Raw genomic sequence first — 18,301 nt, forward strand, 5'->3', positions numbered from 1 at the left:
ACCAAACACGCAGCTAGCAAAATGCTAGCTGCGTGTTTGAAAAAAAAAAATATGCAAATCGGCCCAGCAGGGCCTGAGGAATCCTCCTCAGCGGCTTACCCGTGTCCAGCACGGGGTTACCGCTAAGGAGGTTAAAGGACATTATCCCTGCACGTTGATTGGCCCAATAGGTTGCCTGTCAAGTTTCCTGTCAAGTGACAGGCAGCCTATTGGGCCAATCAACGTGCGGGGATAATGTCCTTTAAAGTGATTGGACCCACAAGGGCTCAGGGCAGGACGAGTGGACCTCTCATCATTGCCAATTGGCAGGCATAAGTTCATAGAGCTAAGCGATTCTGATAAGGCATGCTAACTCTGATAAGGTGTGTTAACTCTGATAAGGCATGCTATTTGTCTTAGTGAATCAAGCCCCTGATCTGCTGCATGCTTGTTCTGGGTCTATTGCTAAAAGTATTAGAGGCAGATGATCAGCAGGATAACCAGGCAACTGGTATTGCTTAAAAGGAAACATATAGGTCAGCTTCCATATCTTTCTCGCTTCAGTTGTCCTTTAAAGGAAATAAATATGTCAGCCTCCATAACCCTCTCACTTCCGGTGTGCTTTAAGGTTTGCTTTAACAGTCTCACAGTGTTTTGCTCTGGTTCTGGTGTACCCTTTCTGAAATGGCCACATCATCTAAACAGTAAGCTCTTCTGTTTTGTAGATACATTTAATAAGGTGTTTTTAAAGGACAACTGAAGCATGAGGGGTATGAAGACCGCCATATTTATTTCCTTTTAAGCAATACCAGTTACCTAGCTACCCTGCTGATCCTCTGCCTCTAATACTATTAGCCATAGACCCTGAACAAGCATGCAGCATATCAGATGTTTCTGTCAGATCTGACAAGATTAGCTACATGCTTGTTTCCAGTGTTATTCAGACACTACTGCAGCCAAATAGATCTGCAGGGGTGCAGGCAAATGGTATTGCTTAAAGCGGACCCAAACCAAACATTTTTTTTTAATAAAAATATTTAGTTGCACCATTCTAACACATACAAAGATAAATAAACACTCCTTCAAACCTATGAGCATTTCACCCTTCTCTTTTAATAACTAGGGTTATACTGGGGGCAGCCATTAGCAATTCCTCCATTGCCAGACACCACCTACTCCACCAGTTTGACAGATTTTGTCCGGCAATTTGAAAGGAAGGGAGGTGTTCCTACAATAAATGTAAAATATTTTATATTTGTCATCATGCAACTGAAAAAAGGCTGCTATTTATTATTATAATTTAGAAAATAGATTTTATTTCTGAAATCTTGTATTTTTAATTTGGGTCCACTTTAAAAGGAAATTAATATGGCAGTCTCCAGATTCTTCTCACTTCAGTAGCCCTTTAAAACACAATGTAAACATTTGTTTAAAATGCAGCAAAGGACACTCTTCATAAAAGTGTAAAGTGGGTCTTCATAGAAATGGCTTTAACGCCTACAAGGTAGCCTTCACCCTTTCCAATTCTATGTGAAACTAAACAAAAAATCATGGCTGCCACTAGGGCAGCGATGGGCAAACTTTATGCGGCCCGGACCACATTCCTTAACCACATAACGACCAGCTAAGGCCGATAGGCGGCGCCTGGTCGTTTGTGGTTTTCCATGGCCGTTCCATGTCAGTTCACGGAGGGTGTCTCCGTGAACAGCCTGCGAGCCTCTGGTCGCGGCTCGCAGGCTAATTGTAAACACGCAGGGAAGAAATCCCCGCTGTTTACATCATAAGGCGCCAGGGACGGATCTAGACCAAGTTGCCCCAAGTTGCGCCTGGGGCAAGGTCAGGTTTTGGCGCCTAAACTGCCATTCCCCATCCAAATTTTGCCGCCTTTTTAAGAATTCAACAAACTGCGCCTGGGGCAAGAGACCCGCTTGCCCCCCCTAGATCCGTCCCTGTACGGCGCTGCTGTGCAGCAGTGGCGTAAAGGAGATCGGCGATCCCCGGCCTCTGATTGGCCGGGGATTGCCAACATTTGATAGGCTGAAGCCTGTCAGAGGCGGCGCAGGACGGATCTCCGTCCTGTGCCACCCACAGTTAGAGGGAGAGGGAGGGAAGGAGAGGGAGGGCGGAAAATGCTGCGGAGGGGGGCTTTGAGGAGCCCCCCGTCACACGCAGATAGCCGGTGGCGATCAGACCCCCCCAGCAGGACATCCCCCTAGTGGGGAAAAAAGGGGGAAGTCTGGTCGCCCTGGCTGCAATGTGGTCTGTGCTGTGGGCTGGAGAGCCCATGCAGCACAGATCACCAGAAAATTGCCCAGTCCTTAAGTGGTATTCTCCCTCTACTCTCTCCTTCCCCCCTCCCTTCCTGCAGAGTCGCAAGCGGCCGGCGGGCGCTAAGGGGGGAAACTTGAAACTTACCTGATTGCTAAATCCAGTGTGGCCTCTCCAGGGCAACAAGGCGTTACATGCTGCCTTCAAACCCATCTGGTGAAATTCTGCATGCGAAATAAAAAAAAAAACATTATGTCAGTGCACACACAGGAAATTTTTAGTTTTGCTAGTTTTGCTGGATTGAAGCTTAATAAATCAGGCACCATGAGTGCTTATAGATATTAATAAGACACAATTATAATTTTATCTCTGGATAGCTACATATAATAATAATGAACTTATTATTACCTCCTCTGTTGTTAGTCTCAACAGCGTCTCCTCTCTATTTCCTTTCACCTCTATGGCTTCACATCTGTGCGTTCCATTTGAGGTAACTGTGCGTTTCATTTGAAGTAAGAAAGATTGCCATCTTGTGCACAGTATTGGAACTGCAGTCATCCTGACTGCCTATCCTATGGTATGTTATTTATTGTGTAAAGACTAACCAGCAAGCTTATGGTGAACCAGAACTCATTGGAGTGTGTAAGGGACTACAATGGTCCTAAAAGCCCTTTTACTAAAATGCTAAGAAAAACAAAAGTTTGCTTTCTTAAAACAGAAAGAATTTGCGATAATTCAGGTTGGATTGAGCTTGAGATGTCTCCCAGTGCAACACTGCTGAATATATGCAAATTAACCATTGTTACCCTTAGAAGCTAAACACACCTCCAGAACCGCTGGAATGCAATGATGTGTCAGCTTCTTAATTTGTACAGAGCCAGAATAATCCAACATGCATACAGACTGTTTTGAATTTTTTGATCCTCATCAGTGCATGACACTCCAATAAGTTCTGGTTCACCATGAGCTTGCTGGTTAGTCTGTACCTCTCGGTGTTACAAGCCCTACTCCATAGAGCCAAATTAATCCATGCCATGCACTGATTAGGATCAAACAATCCGAAACAGTCTGTATGCATGTTGGATTATTCTGACTCTGTACAAATTAACAAGCTGACACATCATTGCATTCCAGCGGTTCTGGAAGTGTGTTCAGCTTCTAAGTGTACAATGGTTAATTTGCATATATTCAGAAGTGTTGCACTGGGAGACATCTCAAGCTCACACCAACCTGAATTATCGCAAATTCTTTCTGTTTTAAGAAAGCAAACTTTTGTATTTATTGTGCAACAAAGGTTGCTAAAGCGAATGCCAGCGCAGGACCACGTCATTGAGCAGTCTTCCTAATTTTGCTCTGTTTTGAGGTGGACTCTTGGGGGTGACTAAGTTATTAGATACTGCTGGTCTGAGATTCTGGGAGGTGTGATGGGGTTGCAAAACAAATCCTGCCTGGTGCTCAGTGGTGTAGCAGTAGGGGTTGCAGAGGCTGTGACCGCACTGGGGCCCCTGGGCCAGAGGGGCCCTGTGGGGCCCTCCCTCAACAGCAGTATTAACTCTTTATTGGTCCTGTGCTGGTAATAATCACTTCTATAGATACTTTGAATAGTGGTAATCATTACCAAACCATAGCTCCCAACTGTCCCTCTTTCGGAGGGACAGTCTCTTTTTGGGAGCCCTGTCCCTCTGTCCTCCTCATTTGTCCCTCTTTCAGGACTTTGTCCCTCTTTCTATGTAAATATATGTAGTAATATATATATATATATATATATATATATATATATATATATATATATATATATCTACAAAAAATGTGTTTGTTTGCCTCTAAACTTTATTCCCATCCTTTGAATTGATATATTACTAATTTTAAAACGTTAATATGAAAGGAAAATGAACCAGTATAGAAAGGACCAGTGTGGTTTGAATTATAAAACAACATATTTTTCTCATGAAATCTTTATGGTATGCGTGACTAGAGGCGTGGTGAGGGCGTGGTCAGGGGTGTGGCAGGGGCGTGGATTCATTGTCCCTCTTTCTCATCTCAAAAAGTTGGGAGGTATGCCAAACTGCTCCCCATCCCCTTCTTACACCTCTGACACTGTAATTGTCCTTGGCAGGTTTTGGTGCACCATATCAATTGTTATGTATAGAGTGCTTGCGGGGCACAATGTAAAACTTGCACTGGGGCCTAAAGCTCCTCAGCTATGCCACTGCTGGTGCGGTGTTCACGTTCAACACATTTTGTCAAGTTGGCAGAACATGTTGGTAGCATGCAGAAATCACATGCATTTTATTCCATACAACTTTTCGGACACTCTGTGCGTCGGTATGCACTAAAACATACATACCTCCCAACTTTTTGAGATAAGAAAGAGGGACACTTAAGCCGCATCCCTGGCACACCCCTGATCACGCCCCCCGCACACCCCTAGTCACGCATACCATAAAGATTTTAAAAGAAAAATATGTTGTTTTATAATTCAAACCACACTGGTCCTTTCTATCCTGGTTCATTTACCTTCATATTAACATTTGAAGATATGAAATATATCAATTCAAATGATGGGAATACAGTTTAGAGTCAATTAAACACATTTTTCCGTAGATAAAATATAAACATTTATACAAATCTGTACATGAGACATGAAAAAGGGACGCATGAGGAAGAAAGAGGGACTGTCCCTCCAAAAAAGGGACAGCTGGGAGCTATGAAACACAGTAGTGTCACGATTCCGCGAACGCCATTGCGGCAAGCGCATGTAATTGCGCACAAAATCGGTTCTGGAGTACCCCTTTAAATGCCTTAGCCTGCTTTTAGAAAAATGAGTGTTCTTCCAGCTCACCAGCCCTGCAATGAGGGATGTGAGTGCTTATTTACACTTCCTGACCATCCCCAATAAAACCCAAGAAACCAGAGCATTCACATAGCTCACAGATCTACTACAAGGAATTGCTGATAAGAAGCAGGATACAGGAACGCATCGTAAAATCATTAGGTGACATTCCTGCCTGTCTTGAGAACACCCAGAGACATGTCCCTGGCTTAATGAGCTTTTGATATCTCATTTCATAGTAGTCCATAATTTGATGGATATTGCGGAACCGTTTGAGCCCAGCGGTCCACAACTCACAGTACGCCATGCGACTAGCGCAGCACACCTTCTGAGACGTTAACCGACCACCTAGTCATCTCACAGCCTGAGATATCTATTACAAAGGCAGGGAAGGTGGCACTCCAAGCGAGTTTGATATCGATTGGTTCAGCACATGCTGACGGAATGTAAAATGTTGGGTTTTATATGATATCTATGTCAGATATCCGCTGAGTTATGGCATACTTGGAGAAACTGCCAATTCTGTCCCTCAGACAATAGGGGCGGACTTCAGCAGCCTGAGGTCAGATTGTTAGGGGTGGAAACCTTTCTTGTTACCAGCCACACCCTCTGGCAGAGAAAGAGCTAAAACTGACTGACACTCCGCCTGGAGAGAGAGTCTTTTGTCCAGCCTTCCGATACCATCAAAGGAATTGGCATTATTACAAGACTTATCGATTCCACAGAACTTTCCATAACTGGATTTTACATATTTCTGTTGGACTTCATATCACCAAGGACACGGTAACTTGACAAACTGCTCAGACTGTAATCAGCTATTATTTTCATATTGAACTCTTATTATTTCTGTATCAAATTGTTTCTATTGCTATATTTTGTTTTGCATTATTTCTTTAAATAAACGATTTAAAAATCGTTCGTCTAAGTGCTGTTCTGAAACAAATCTCCGCCAAAAGAATTCACATCTTCAGAGAGACATGTTACCATAACTGTTTTGATATTAAATATTGTTAGTTTGCTATCTCTAGAAAGGTTGTCTAATTAACCCTTTTTTCAACAGGATTTAGCTAGAGTTAGAATTAGCGCATTCGCACGCTTTTATTGCGGATTGGTGGCAGCGACCTGGCCTCTATATGAGAGCACAGAGTGTATCGATTGTATATACAATCGAAATTGGACTGTGTGTGGACTCACCAACCAATCCAAAAGGTTACTTTGCCTGCAGTTCTGACTGCCTTCAGGATTCCCTCTGGGTCTGAGGCTTTATTGTAAACTGCCGCAAAGGGAACAGGAATTGGTGGGTGACTGCGCATACGTCACATTGCCGGCAGCGGTGCGACCAATCTTTGGCGTCACTCTGTTCACCATATTACAAACCATCGGATGTGTCTATTCCCCGAATGGTAACTGTGTCAGATTAGACAAGATTGGCGCGCGTTGTCGCAGTATTACCTGACGACCCAGCAACCGCTATTTTAACGTCAACTTACTCACAGTCTTACAAGCCATCAGAGGCGATTAATCCCTGAGGGTACTGGAGTAAGTTAGACGAGATTGCGGGGCTGTTCGTCACAAGTAGCTCATTGATTTTGATGACAAAAAAAACGCACATTATGTGCAAAATTATGTAGCAGGTTCTACTTTTTTTCCACTGCATACGAAAATAGCATAGATGTGATGTAAACAGGTCAATTGGCTTACGTTGGCTGTAAGTTCTAATTCAATGTCACATGTGGGATAACATGAAAATCAGACGATTGAGAACCCTGCCTGAATCTTATTGGCGCTTGTCTACTTTAGGTGACCCAGCTTGAAAGTCCATAGGGAACTGTTCTCCATCTCCAATCACAACACCCTCTACAACTTGAAGCAACTAGTGTGAGCATAACTATTACTACAACCTATGAGTTCTAGAAGGTGCTGTCCACCCAATCACATTAGAGAAATTTTCCTATGAGTGTCCTGAAGAGGCGTGGCATACACGTGAAACAGCTGTAGATCAGGGGCAGCTGTTTGTACCTGCTGTTAGGTGTTGAGTAAAGGAAACTTGCATTTGAGGGAGCTCGAGTCCGTCTTCTTCTTTTTAAGAATTTTCCTATGTAGTCTTGTAGTCCTGCACAATCTTATTTAAAGGACAACTGTAATAAGAGGTCTATGGAGGCTGCCATATTAATTTTATTTTAACCAATACCAGTTGCCTGGCAGCCCTGCTGATCCTCTGCCGCTAATACTTTTAGCCATAGCCCCTGAACAAGCATGCGGCAGATCAGGTGTTTCTGACATTATTGTCAGATCTGACAAGATTAGCTGCATGTTTGTTTCTGGTGTTATTCAGACACTTCTACAGCCAAATAGATCAGCTGGGCTGCCAGGCAACCGGTATTGTTTAACAGGAAGTAAATATGGCAGCCTCCATATTCTTATTTCTACAGTTGTCCTTTAGGTGTACCTGAGATAGTGATTGAAAGAAACAATACACATACCTGGTGCTTTGCTTCCTCCAGCCCCCGTCGCCGGTAGCATAATGCACCTGCATACACTGCTCCAGGTGACGGGAGCACGCCCGTAGCACACGTGCGGCCTGGACACGCATGCGCAGTTGGCCCTGGACTGGAGGACTTTCTGGGGCCAATTGCAAAAGAACCAAGAGGTGACTGAGGACTACGAGGGAGCGATGAGGCCGGAGGGGGCTGGAGGAAGCCCCAGGTATGTATATTTTTTCTTTCAATCACTATCTCAGGTTCTCTTTAAGTAAAATTCCCTGTTCCCTATAAGAAATTGATGACATATAGCAGCAGCACTACAAAGTTATCTTATTTAATAATCTTAAATGTATTGTTCAGTTTTTAGTAATGGTTTCCTAAATAGTCTGTACATAAAAATGAGCATAGAATCAGAGAAAAAATTACTACGGGAGCAGTTAGAGAGGGCCCTGACTGTCTCACCTTAGGGCCCTTTTTAAACTTGCAGGCTAAACCTGCATTGCATTACCCTATTTTGCCGCAAGGGGCCACAACAGCAATGAAAGTCTATGGAGACTTTCACACTTACTGCAGCCCCTTGCGTTGCACAGGAAGTGTACAATCCAACGCAAGGGCAACAGCGCGATACCGCAAGCACCGCTCTAAAATGCATAGTTCTTGGGGTAACGGTAGTCTATGGGCGACGCACGTAGTGTAAACGATGGAGCGTGGTGCATCACGGTGCACATGCATGGACTGACGGGAATCCCAGTGACAAACTTCCTGCCCAACAGGAAGTGATTAGCTGCTGAGTTCTGAAAAAAGGATTTTCTTTGGGCCTTTACTATAATCAATATTAACAGCTTGGAGAACACTCATACTAAACCTAACCTCACACTAGCCCTAAATGCACCCTCACACTGACCTCAGTTTGCCTTCACACTTGTGCCAACCAACTTTGCCATCACACTATTACCAACTTCAGCCTCATACTAACCCAAACATCACACTCATGCAAACCTGACACTTACTCTAAATCTGACCTCACTCTTATTCACATGAGCCCAAATATCACACACAAACCATCCCCAATCTAACACTAACCTATTTTCAACCTCACTCATACTAATCCTGACTTCACTGTCACACAAACTTCAACTTGATTCTCACAGCAGCCCCAAAATCACAATAACTCCATCATCATCTTCAAATTAACCTCAACCTCACACTAATCCTAACACCACACAAACCCTAACCTCACACTAATACAATGCTCCTCCACAGTAATGCTAACTTCACCCTAAACTAGAAGGAACTGTGCCAAGGCAGCCTTCTTGAGTGAGAATTGAGTACAGGTATCTCAAGTGGTCACTTAAAGTGTACCCAAGGTGAGAGGGATATGGAGGCTGTCATATTTATTTCCTTTTAAACAATACCAGTTGCCTGGCAGTCCCGCTGAAATCCTTGGCTGCAGTAGTATCTAAATCGCACACCTGAAACAAGCATGTGGCTAATCCAGTCAGAGCTCAGTCAGAGCACCTGATCTTCATGCTTGTTGAGGGGCTGTGGCTAAAAGTATTATTATGACAATGCAGATTCCCAGTGGCAATTGTTACATCTGTACTCTGCTTGCCAACAGGGCCGGTTGTAGCAAAAATGGGGTCCCAGGGGAAAATTCGCACAAGGGCCCCCAAAAGTTGCAGCCAACTTTCCCTCCTGGGCCCATTGGCGTAACTAGAAATCACTGCCCCCCCCCCCCCTGTGAAACTTTGAATGGGCCCCCCTATACAGAGGTACACTGAATAGGGGCTGTCTACAAATGTTGACTACAAAACTTTGTATGATTCCTTATCAGTGGCTGAGCAGATGCAGTCATTAGAACAATTGTGCATAGAACAGAAAGTTTTTGGAGTACTTCTGAGTACTTCCTAAGATGAGTGCGTCTGTCCTGGGGCTCCTGCAGAGTTTAAGCAGCGGAGCAAACTCACCAGTCCAGCCAGTGCACCCCTTCTTCAGTCTTTGTGTTCCTGTTTCATCCTCATAGGGAGCCTCTTTTCAGCTCAAACAGCAGGGATAAAGATGGAAGCACACAAACTGATGGAGGTGCGCACCGGCTGGACAGAGGAGTTTGCTCCACTGCTAATACTCTGCAGGGGCCCCAGGGACAACTATTCCCTTGGGAAGGGGGGGGGGGTGTGAGACCTAGGGAAAACCTGTCAGCCAACTCTGGGGCCCTGGGTAATTGATCTGTTTGACTATATTGAAGTGCAGGCCCAAACTAAAGATAATCCTGACAGATGAAAGTTATACAGTACAATAACAGTTGTGTCTCAGATCAATACAGGGTTGCAGGCTGGACTTTGTTACAGAGGAAATAGTCAGGTGTTCATAAATGCCAGACTAAACAGTTGGCTTTTCAGTTTAGACTTCAATGCTCCCAGGGATGGAGATGTCCTGGTTGGGTGTGGTAGGGAGTTCCAAAGTGTAGGGGCAGCATGACAGAAGGCTCTGTCTCCAAAAGTATTGAGGTGGACTCTGGGGTGACCAAGTTAGAGGCACCAAAGCTAAACGGTTATAAGGAAGAACAGGTGGTGAGTTATCTGGAGATGAGGGGAAGGTTTCAGAATTGGGCAGGGCCTGAGCTGAGCAGTTAGAGAGGAAGGTTCCAGAAGTAGGTGGAGCCTAAGATGAGCAGTTGAAGCAAGGACAGTTGGTCAGACTCGGTTAGCTTGGGAAAAGTGAAAGGACAGTTCAAAAAGTGGGCTGGACCTGAGCTAAGCAGTCCGAAGGAAGGACATTGGTAGATACCTCAGGAAAGGTGAAGAAAGGGTTCTAAAAGTGGGTGGGGGCTGAGCTCAGCAGTTAGAAGGAAGGATTGTTAGTGATCTAAGCAGGGATGAGGGGAAAGTTCCAGAAAGAAGGTTAGGCCTAAGTTGACCAAATAGATGGTCAGTAACATCAAGGAAAATCAGAGAAAGATTATAAAAGTGGGTGGGGCCTGAGCTGAATGTTAAATGGAAGGAAAGTTACTCAGTAGGGATGGTCAATTAGATGCAAATTATTCTGTGTTGATGCAGAATTATGTAAATGATGTATGTAAATTTTTGTGGCTTGAAAACGGACCAATCAAATCCCACCAAGGTTTAATTTGATTGGTCCATTTTCAAGATGCATAATATACTGAGAGTAATGCTATTAGACATGTTACTAACGCTCATTACTGTAGCAATGCTCACAGTACTCAAGTACTGTGTGTCACACTTAGCCTGATGACAAATGCAGGAAAACTTCATTTAAAGGGACTCCGAGCAGTGCAGAAACTATGGAAAGATGCACATCATTTTAAAGCTCTCTTTCTCCTCTTTCCAATGATATATAAACCACCACCCTACGTCTTTTAGTTTTCGCTATTTTCGCAATTGAAATTGCCGCGGCCGCGATTTCGATCGCGAAAATAGAGAAAACTAAAAGGCATAGGGCAACGATTTAGGTGTCGTCAGAAAGAGGAGAAAGAGAGCTTTAAAATGATATCCATCAAGCCATAGTTATATTGTATTACACAGGACGACACTTTCCCCAGTGTCAGCAGCTCCATTCTGCTGAATGCAGCTGCTGACTTTGACAAAAAGTCTCCCTGTGTAATACAATATAACTATGGCTTGATGGATATCATTTTAAAGCTCTCTTTCTCCTCTTTCTGACGACACCTAAATCGTTGCCCTATGCCTTTTAGTTTTCTCTATTTTCATCGCGAAAATAGCGAAAACTAAAAGGCGTAGGGTGGCGGTTTATATATCATTGGAAAGAGGAAAAAGAGAGCTTTAAAATGATGTGCATCTTTCCATAGTTTCTGCACTGCTCGGAGTCCCTTTAAACTTTTGATCTGCATGCTTGTTCAGGATCTATGACTAAAAGCTATAAGAAGCAGAGGATAAGCAGAACAGCCAGACCATGTGCATTGTTTAAAAAAAAAAAGGAAGTACATATGCCAGCCTCAATATACCTCTCAGGTCAGTTGTCCTTTACCAAATTATAAGTAATTGAAGCGGACCTGAAATCTTGCACAGCACACAATAAAAATCCACATATAGTTGCTGAAGAAATTCACTGCTCTGTGTTATAATTAGTCAGCAGCTGTGAATAGACTACAGGAGCTCTGCCTAGGCAGCTCTCCCCATACAGTAAACATTGAGGCTTAACCCTTTCAGTGCTCCCTGCAAACTGAAACCATGTTGAGGTTTTTGTTTAAGTTTTTTTTACATTTCCATAAATTGTAATGAAGATTTTTTTCCATAAAGTTTATCATACAGTGGCTAATCTTTTACAGCAGAGAGGAAGTTTAGTTCCACTTCAACATATACATGGGATCCAAACTCGGAAACAACATAGAGGACAAAGGTTCATAATTAAAAGTCTCGGTTTCCTTAAAAAAAGAGTTTATTATTACACAATAAGGTACAACTGTTCACCTACACAAAGAGAGGCTCTTCCTGTAACATTTACATTCTGTGGCTGGAATTTGTGGCTTGCGTACCTGAACTGTTACAGCCTGAACTCCAGTTTTTTTGTGTGTTTTTTTTTTGCTTTTAGTTAGTATTGGATAGTGATAAAGTGGTTAAAAACCTTTGGTGGTTTTTATCTCCGTTTTGTGTCCCACTTTATTTCTCACTTTCTGGGATCTCCATGAAGCTTTGCAGCATTAATATGAAAACTGGTGGTCTGGTGGATAGGAAATGAGGGACAGCAGTAAAAAACCATTGGGTATTCCTTTTCTTCCACATGCTACATGCTCTTGGAGAGAGTTTACTGCTTCCCTCCAGACCACGTGTAAGAATTTCCTCACTTCCTGTTCAGAGGATAGAAATAAACCCCCCTCCCCCCCATCAGGTTCTATGGGCTCTTTCACATTACATGTTTTCACACAGTGAACAGCAATTTTACCCTCTGTCTCTCCTGCAGTAATGCAAGTTGCACTATTAGCATGCCTCGTGGTACTAAAGTCGCACGACCATTACTACCGGTAACACTCATTAGTAGCACGCATTACCATAGCAACAGTCACACTAATAACGCAACTCGTAGTACTGCAGGCGGAAGGGTAGTATTGCCATGCACGGTTTGTGCATGGCTGTATTACCGCTGTTATGTGTCCACTATGAAATGTGTTCCTAGTGTTGGAATTTATCTATGTGTTTCTGTAGCAAGGTACGTGTTTACTCAGAGACTACCGTGTGTTCCTGTGTGTGGGGTCAGAGGAATACTAATGGGCTGCAAACAATTAGATCCTCAGCTATGTAGAGGGAAGGCTCGGGATCCTTGGTCCTCTCTCCATCCCCTCGTTCCACTGCTGTCCCCAGTTGAATTTCCACACCTTCAGGACTCCTCTGAAGGCTTCAGAAGCACTCACATCTCCAACTGCTTTTGAAGATGGTCGGCTCCATCCTGCAAGTGGTTGAGCCTGGACTCCCAGGCATTGATCAACTCATCTTCAGAAGTACTTGAAGACACAAGTAATTCTAAAGGCTGTCCAAGGAGGGCCAAAGAGATATTCCACCAATCAGGTCAAAAAACTTTACTGGGGCCTGGCGGTGGAAGGAAGGGACAGAGAGAGGACCGGGAAGGCTCTTTGGGATCCAGAGCCTTCAGCTTGCTTCAGTATTGCTTTGCCTTGGGAAGTCACACAGTGTTGGCAGTCATACTTAGTGGGACATGAAGTTTACATTATGCCTATATTCCCCTTTAGACAGAATAAATGACTACTAATAAAAACTCAGTCTATTCAAAAGCTGGTCATTACCTGATTGGTGGATGCGGACGAGTACAGATGATCAGTCCTCCACAATAAATATCTCCAGAATTTGTGAAGAAGCATGTGATCAATAAGTCACTGACTGGCTGGTCACAGTCATGTGATCATGTACATGTCTCACTACTGTATCCTGTGTCAATTGATTATGAAAAACTGATCAGTGATGATGTGATCAAATCGGTCATGTGATCCTCCACTAATGTTTTTGTTGGATAAATTCTCCCACAAAATCTGATCATCTCCATTCATAAGTTAAACCACGAGCAGCAAAAAAATAATATGACACCTACTTACCCGGGGCTTCTTCCAGCCCATAGCACAGCTCCCCTTTTAGCCGTTGGCTCCTGATCCACAACGTTGCAGAGGCCGACCTTGCCAGGTCGTCCCCTGCTGCACCTGCACAAGCGCCGCTGTCAATCACTTGAACGTGGTGTAAAGTTTACTGCGCAGGCGCAGTAGTTCTGTGCCTGCGAGTGATTGACAGCGGTGCTCACGCAAGCACAGTAGAGGCGACCTGGCGAGGTCGGCCTCTGCACCGCCTGGGACCAGGAGCCAGCGGCTGAGAGCGGAGCTGTGGTGAGGGACATAATGGCTAGGAGCTGGAGGAAGCCCCAGGTAAGTAGGTGTAATTTTTTATTTTAATTTTTTTTGCTGCTCAGACATTCCCTTTAAACAGTTAACTGTACTCATGTCCCCTAGACATCTAAAAAGCTGCAGATCAGCACAATCCATCATTTGCAACATGCAGTAGAGTAGTGAGTCTCGTGTTCAACAGCAGGGGGCGATCTGTTCATGCAATCATTGTTGTCATCCTCATCTAAACAAGTGTTAGGGAATTTAAAGAGAACACGAGGTGTGTTTAAAGAATGTTATTTGCATACAGAGGCTGGATCTGCCTATACAGCCCAGCCTCTGTTGCTATCCCAAACCCCACTAAGGTCCCCCTGCACTCTGCAATCCCTCATAAATCACAGCCATGCTGTGAGGCTGTGTTTACATCTGTAGTGTCAGTCTCAGCTGCTCCCCCGCCTCCTGCATAGCTGCGGTCCCTGCCCCTGTCCCTTCCCTCCAATCAGCAGGGAGGGAAGGGATGCAGGCGGGGACCGGAGTTCTGCAGGAGGTGGGGAAGGCAGCAGACTGACACTATAGAGATAAACACAGCCAGCTCTGACAAGCTGTTTGTCAGCAGCGTGGCTGTGATTTATGAGGGATTGCAGAGTGCAGGGGGACCTTAGGGGGGTTTGGGATAGCAACAGAGGCTGGGCTGTATAGGCAGATCCAGCCTCTGTATGCAGATAATATTCTTCAAACCCACCTCGGGTTCTCTTTAAAGTGGGTAGTTGGGACTTCCGCCACTATGCCAATAGTTGTCAAATGACTATAACGGCAGAAGTTTCACGCTACACCTAAAACCCCCATTCACCTTCATAGATGGGGTTGACGTACATAATTGCTATGACCCCGTGCCATGTGACAACAGGCCACACCTCCCTGTTTTGGATATAATGAAAACAGAGTCATGGTTATTAAGAGGAAGGACTCTTCAGGATACAGGGATAACGTTACTGGACTTATAATCCATCTAAATGGAACAATAACTGATCTGTTTACTATTCACGCATAGATCTGACATGGTGGTGCTGTTCACATGAAAAAATTCAAACTGACCAGCTAAAGTCAACTTTTTTGAATGACACACCCACTTTCCTTATTCTTGTTGCTCAGAAAACCTGGTTTCCCTTTGTAACCCTGTTTCAGCCTGATGCCCAAAGCACTAACAACAGAGATGCAGCTCGCATCACTCTATTAGTACAACACACGTTACCATAACAATGTGCGTGGTACACCTGTAATGCTCGCTGTGGTAATTGGTTAATGTGAGCTGCGCCACTGCTGTTAGTACCAGCAAAATTGCAATGCACTCCCTGCGCCTGGCAATTTTAGTGCTGCTTCATGCATGAAGCACAATATTTCTTACTGAATGTCGCCATATCTATCTCACTTAACGTCAACGAATGTGCGTTCGACAGTGTGCCATTAAAGTTCCTTTCTCTGTGAAACATTTCCCACACTCTGAGCAAGAAAATGGCCGCTCGCCCCTGTGCCTTTTCAGATGCGTGAGAAGGTTCCCATTTTGCGTGAATCCTTTACCGCACTCTGAGCATGTAAAAGGACGCTCGCCTGTGTGGCTTCTTTGGTGCGTAAGAAGGTGTGCGTTATTATTGAAACCTTTCCCACACTCTGAACATGAGAAAGGGTGTTCACCTGTGTGACTTCTCTGGTGTCTAAGAAGGTCTCCTTTATTAAAGAAGCCTTTTTTGCACTCCAAACATATGGAATGGGCGCTCGCCTGAGTGGCATCGCTGGTGTTTGAGAAGATTTCCATTGGAAATAAAGGCTTTCCCACACTCTGAACATAAATATGGATGCTCGCCTGTGTGGTTTCTCTGGTGTATAACAAGGTCTCCCTTATACATAAAAGCTTTCTGGCACTCTGAACACGTATAAGGACGCTCGCCTGTATGAATTCTCTGGTGTTTGAGAAGATCCCCTTTATGTATAAATCTCTTCCCACACTCTAAACATGGAAAAGGACGCTTGCCTAAGTGTCTTTTCTGATGTCGGACAAGCTCTCCTTTCTTAATGAAAGATTTGTTGCATGCTGCACAGGAAAATGGACGATTGCCTGTGTGCCTTTTCTGGTGATGAAGGTTTTCTTTATGGATGAAACTTTTCCCACACTCAAAACATGAAAATGGCCGCTCCCCTGTGTGGCTTCTGTGGTGTCTAGTAAGGTCTGCTTTATGAATAAACATTTTCTCACACTCCGAGCATGAAAAAGGCCGTTCACCAGTGTGTCTTCTCTGATGTGTAAGAAGGTTTCCTTTCTGATTGAAATGTTTCCCACAGTCTTCACACGAAAAGGGGCGTTCCCCCGTGTGCCTTTTCTGGTGTGTAATAAGGTTACCTTTCTGAGTGAAACATTTCCCACACTCTGAACATGAAAATGCATTCTTCCCTGAATGAACTTCCTGTGAAACAGGAAGTGAAATCTTTGTAGCACTTCTGTCAGCTTTAGAACATGCAAGCATCTCATCACTTTCTTGTAAAGCAGTATAAGGTCTACTGGAAGAAGATTCCTCAGGATTAGGTACATCTTTTAAATTAAGGGCACTGTGAGATCTTGGGTGGACATTTGGGGTCACAGGATGTGTTCCATCAGGAAATTCCTCAGGATTAGAGGGATCCAGTGATCTCTCCTCATGGAGTCTGTGATGTGTATTTCCAGTAATGGGGTTTCCTCCTGGAGAATATTGTGTGACGCCATTATCTTCTGCAGTATAATCTGGAGGTGAGATAAGACGTCCCTCCGAGATGCTCCCCACATTCTGTCCATCTATTGGAGAAATAATAATAATAGTTATAGAGCATTCTATATATATAATGTATCCTGTGTGCAGGCAGCAGTCATGTCTGTGGCTCTAACAGTGTTTGATGTCAGCGAGCTCTGGTATGTGTGAAAAGAGTGCTGGGGAAGGGAAAATGGGATGCATCATAGCTATGATCCCTGATGATGACTACACACCTAAAACTGGTAGGAACTACTAGAGTGGGCACTCGTATGTTTGTATCTACCTAAACTAGCACACTGAGTGCTTCAAGGCATTTATTTGTATGTTTGAGTCTCTGTTGTTCAGGACCCACAATTGTTCTTACATGGTTTTAGATTTTGAATACACTAGCTGGCTTGCATTTTACCTGGATACTAAAAGTGTGCTTTGACTGTATTTGATTATCTATAAAAAAAACAAAACTTTAAAACTAACTAAAGTGGGATAAAACTCTGACAAAACATTCAATAAAATGTGTTTACCTATTCTTTGTTACCCAAACAGTTATCATATTTGCTTTTGTGCACAAGAAATATTGGGGTTGATTCATTTATTTAATGACAGCAACGCAAGGTAAAAATCTCTAGCGCACGCTATGCTGCCGTAGCGTGTGCTGCTAACTTACGCTATGTTCCATTAGTTCAACGAGCGCTCCATTAACTTAACGTGTGCTCCACTGAACCTGCCCTGAGCCCCGGCGGGTCCAGTGGTTTCAAAGGACGAGATTCCTGCACTTTGATTGGCCCAATAGGCTGCCTGTCAAGTGACAGGCAGCATACCGGGCCATTCAACGTGCAATAATCTCATCCTTGGCGCCACTGGGCCCGCCAGGGCTCAGGGCAGGTTCAGTGGAGCACCCGTTAAGTTAATGGAGCACTCGTTGAACTAATGGAGCATAGCGTTAGTTAGTTAGTTAGTTAGTAAGTTAGCTGCGCTGCTAAATGAATCAACCCCATTGTCTGTCTACAAATTACAAATTCCAGTACAGTTCATCTGCTCTAAAAGCTGCAATTGCATTTTACTGCACAGCGGCTATATTTATATATTATAATGTATCCAGCGATCACTTCTCAAGCTCTCTCTGGTTCTACAATGTGTGCAGTTCAGTGTCAGCACGTCGCTGGTTGGATACTAATTGTAGCAAACAAAGAAATGTAAACATTTGGATGTGGCCCGGGTATATGTATGTATGTATGTATGTATGTATGTATGTATGTATATATATATATATATATATATATATATATATATATATATATATATACACACACACATATACATACCAGGGGGCTTCCTCCAACCCCCTTCAGGCTAATTGGTCCATTGCCATCCTCCTCTGCAGCCTGGATCTTCTGCTATGTGTCCTGGTAATTCGCCAGTCAGCACAAGTGCAGTCCAGCTGCGCGCTCCCCCATCACGCTCCTGCGTCTGGGAGCATTCTGTGCTCGAGCATTAGTATTGCACAAGTGCAAAACTCTTCCAGTGACAGGGCATGCGGCCGGGCTACGCATGCACACTACACTCCGACTGGCTGAATTACCAGTACCCATAGGGGAAG

The 18,301-nt window shown here is 44.0% G+C and overlaps 2 protein-coding genes across 2 annotated transcripts in view; one reads left to right on the forward strand and one right to left on the reverse strand.

Annotated features, from left to right (window-relative positions):
• LOC137534764 (zinc finger protein 84-like) overlaps positions 1 to 18,301 on the forward strand; it is a 253,689-nt gene that overhangs the window by 32,948 nt on the left and 202,440 nt on the right. The window lies entirely within an intron of this gene.
• Positions 1 to 18,301, reverse strand: part of LOC137536891 (zinc finger protein 91-like) — a 69,865-nt gene that overhangs the window by 9,457 nt on the left and 42,107 nt on the right. The window contains exons 7-9 of the mRNA XM_068259072.1: positions 15,702 to 16,748; positions 15,387 to 15,592; positions 12,950 to 13,065 (exon numbers count right to left, since the gene is read on the reverse strand). Of these exons, the coding sequence (XP_068115173.1) occupies positions 12,950 to 13,065; positions 15,387 to 15,592; positions 15,702 to 16,748 (1,369 nt within the window). The remainder of the gene's footprint in view (positions 1 to 12,949; positions 13,066 to 15,386; positions 15,593 to 15,701; positions 16,749 to 18,301) is intronic.

The sequence above is a fragment of the Hyperolius riggenbachi genome, chromosome 10 (genome assembly GCF_040937935.1).
Source record: "Hyperolius riggenbachi isolate aHypRig1 chromosome 10, aHypRig1.pri, whole genome shotgun sequence".
In the NCBI taxonomy this organism is placed as follows: domain Eukaryota; kingdom Metazoa; phylum Chordata; class Amphibia; order Anura; family Hyperoliidae; genus Hyperolius; species Hyperolius riggenbachi.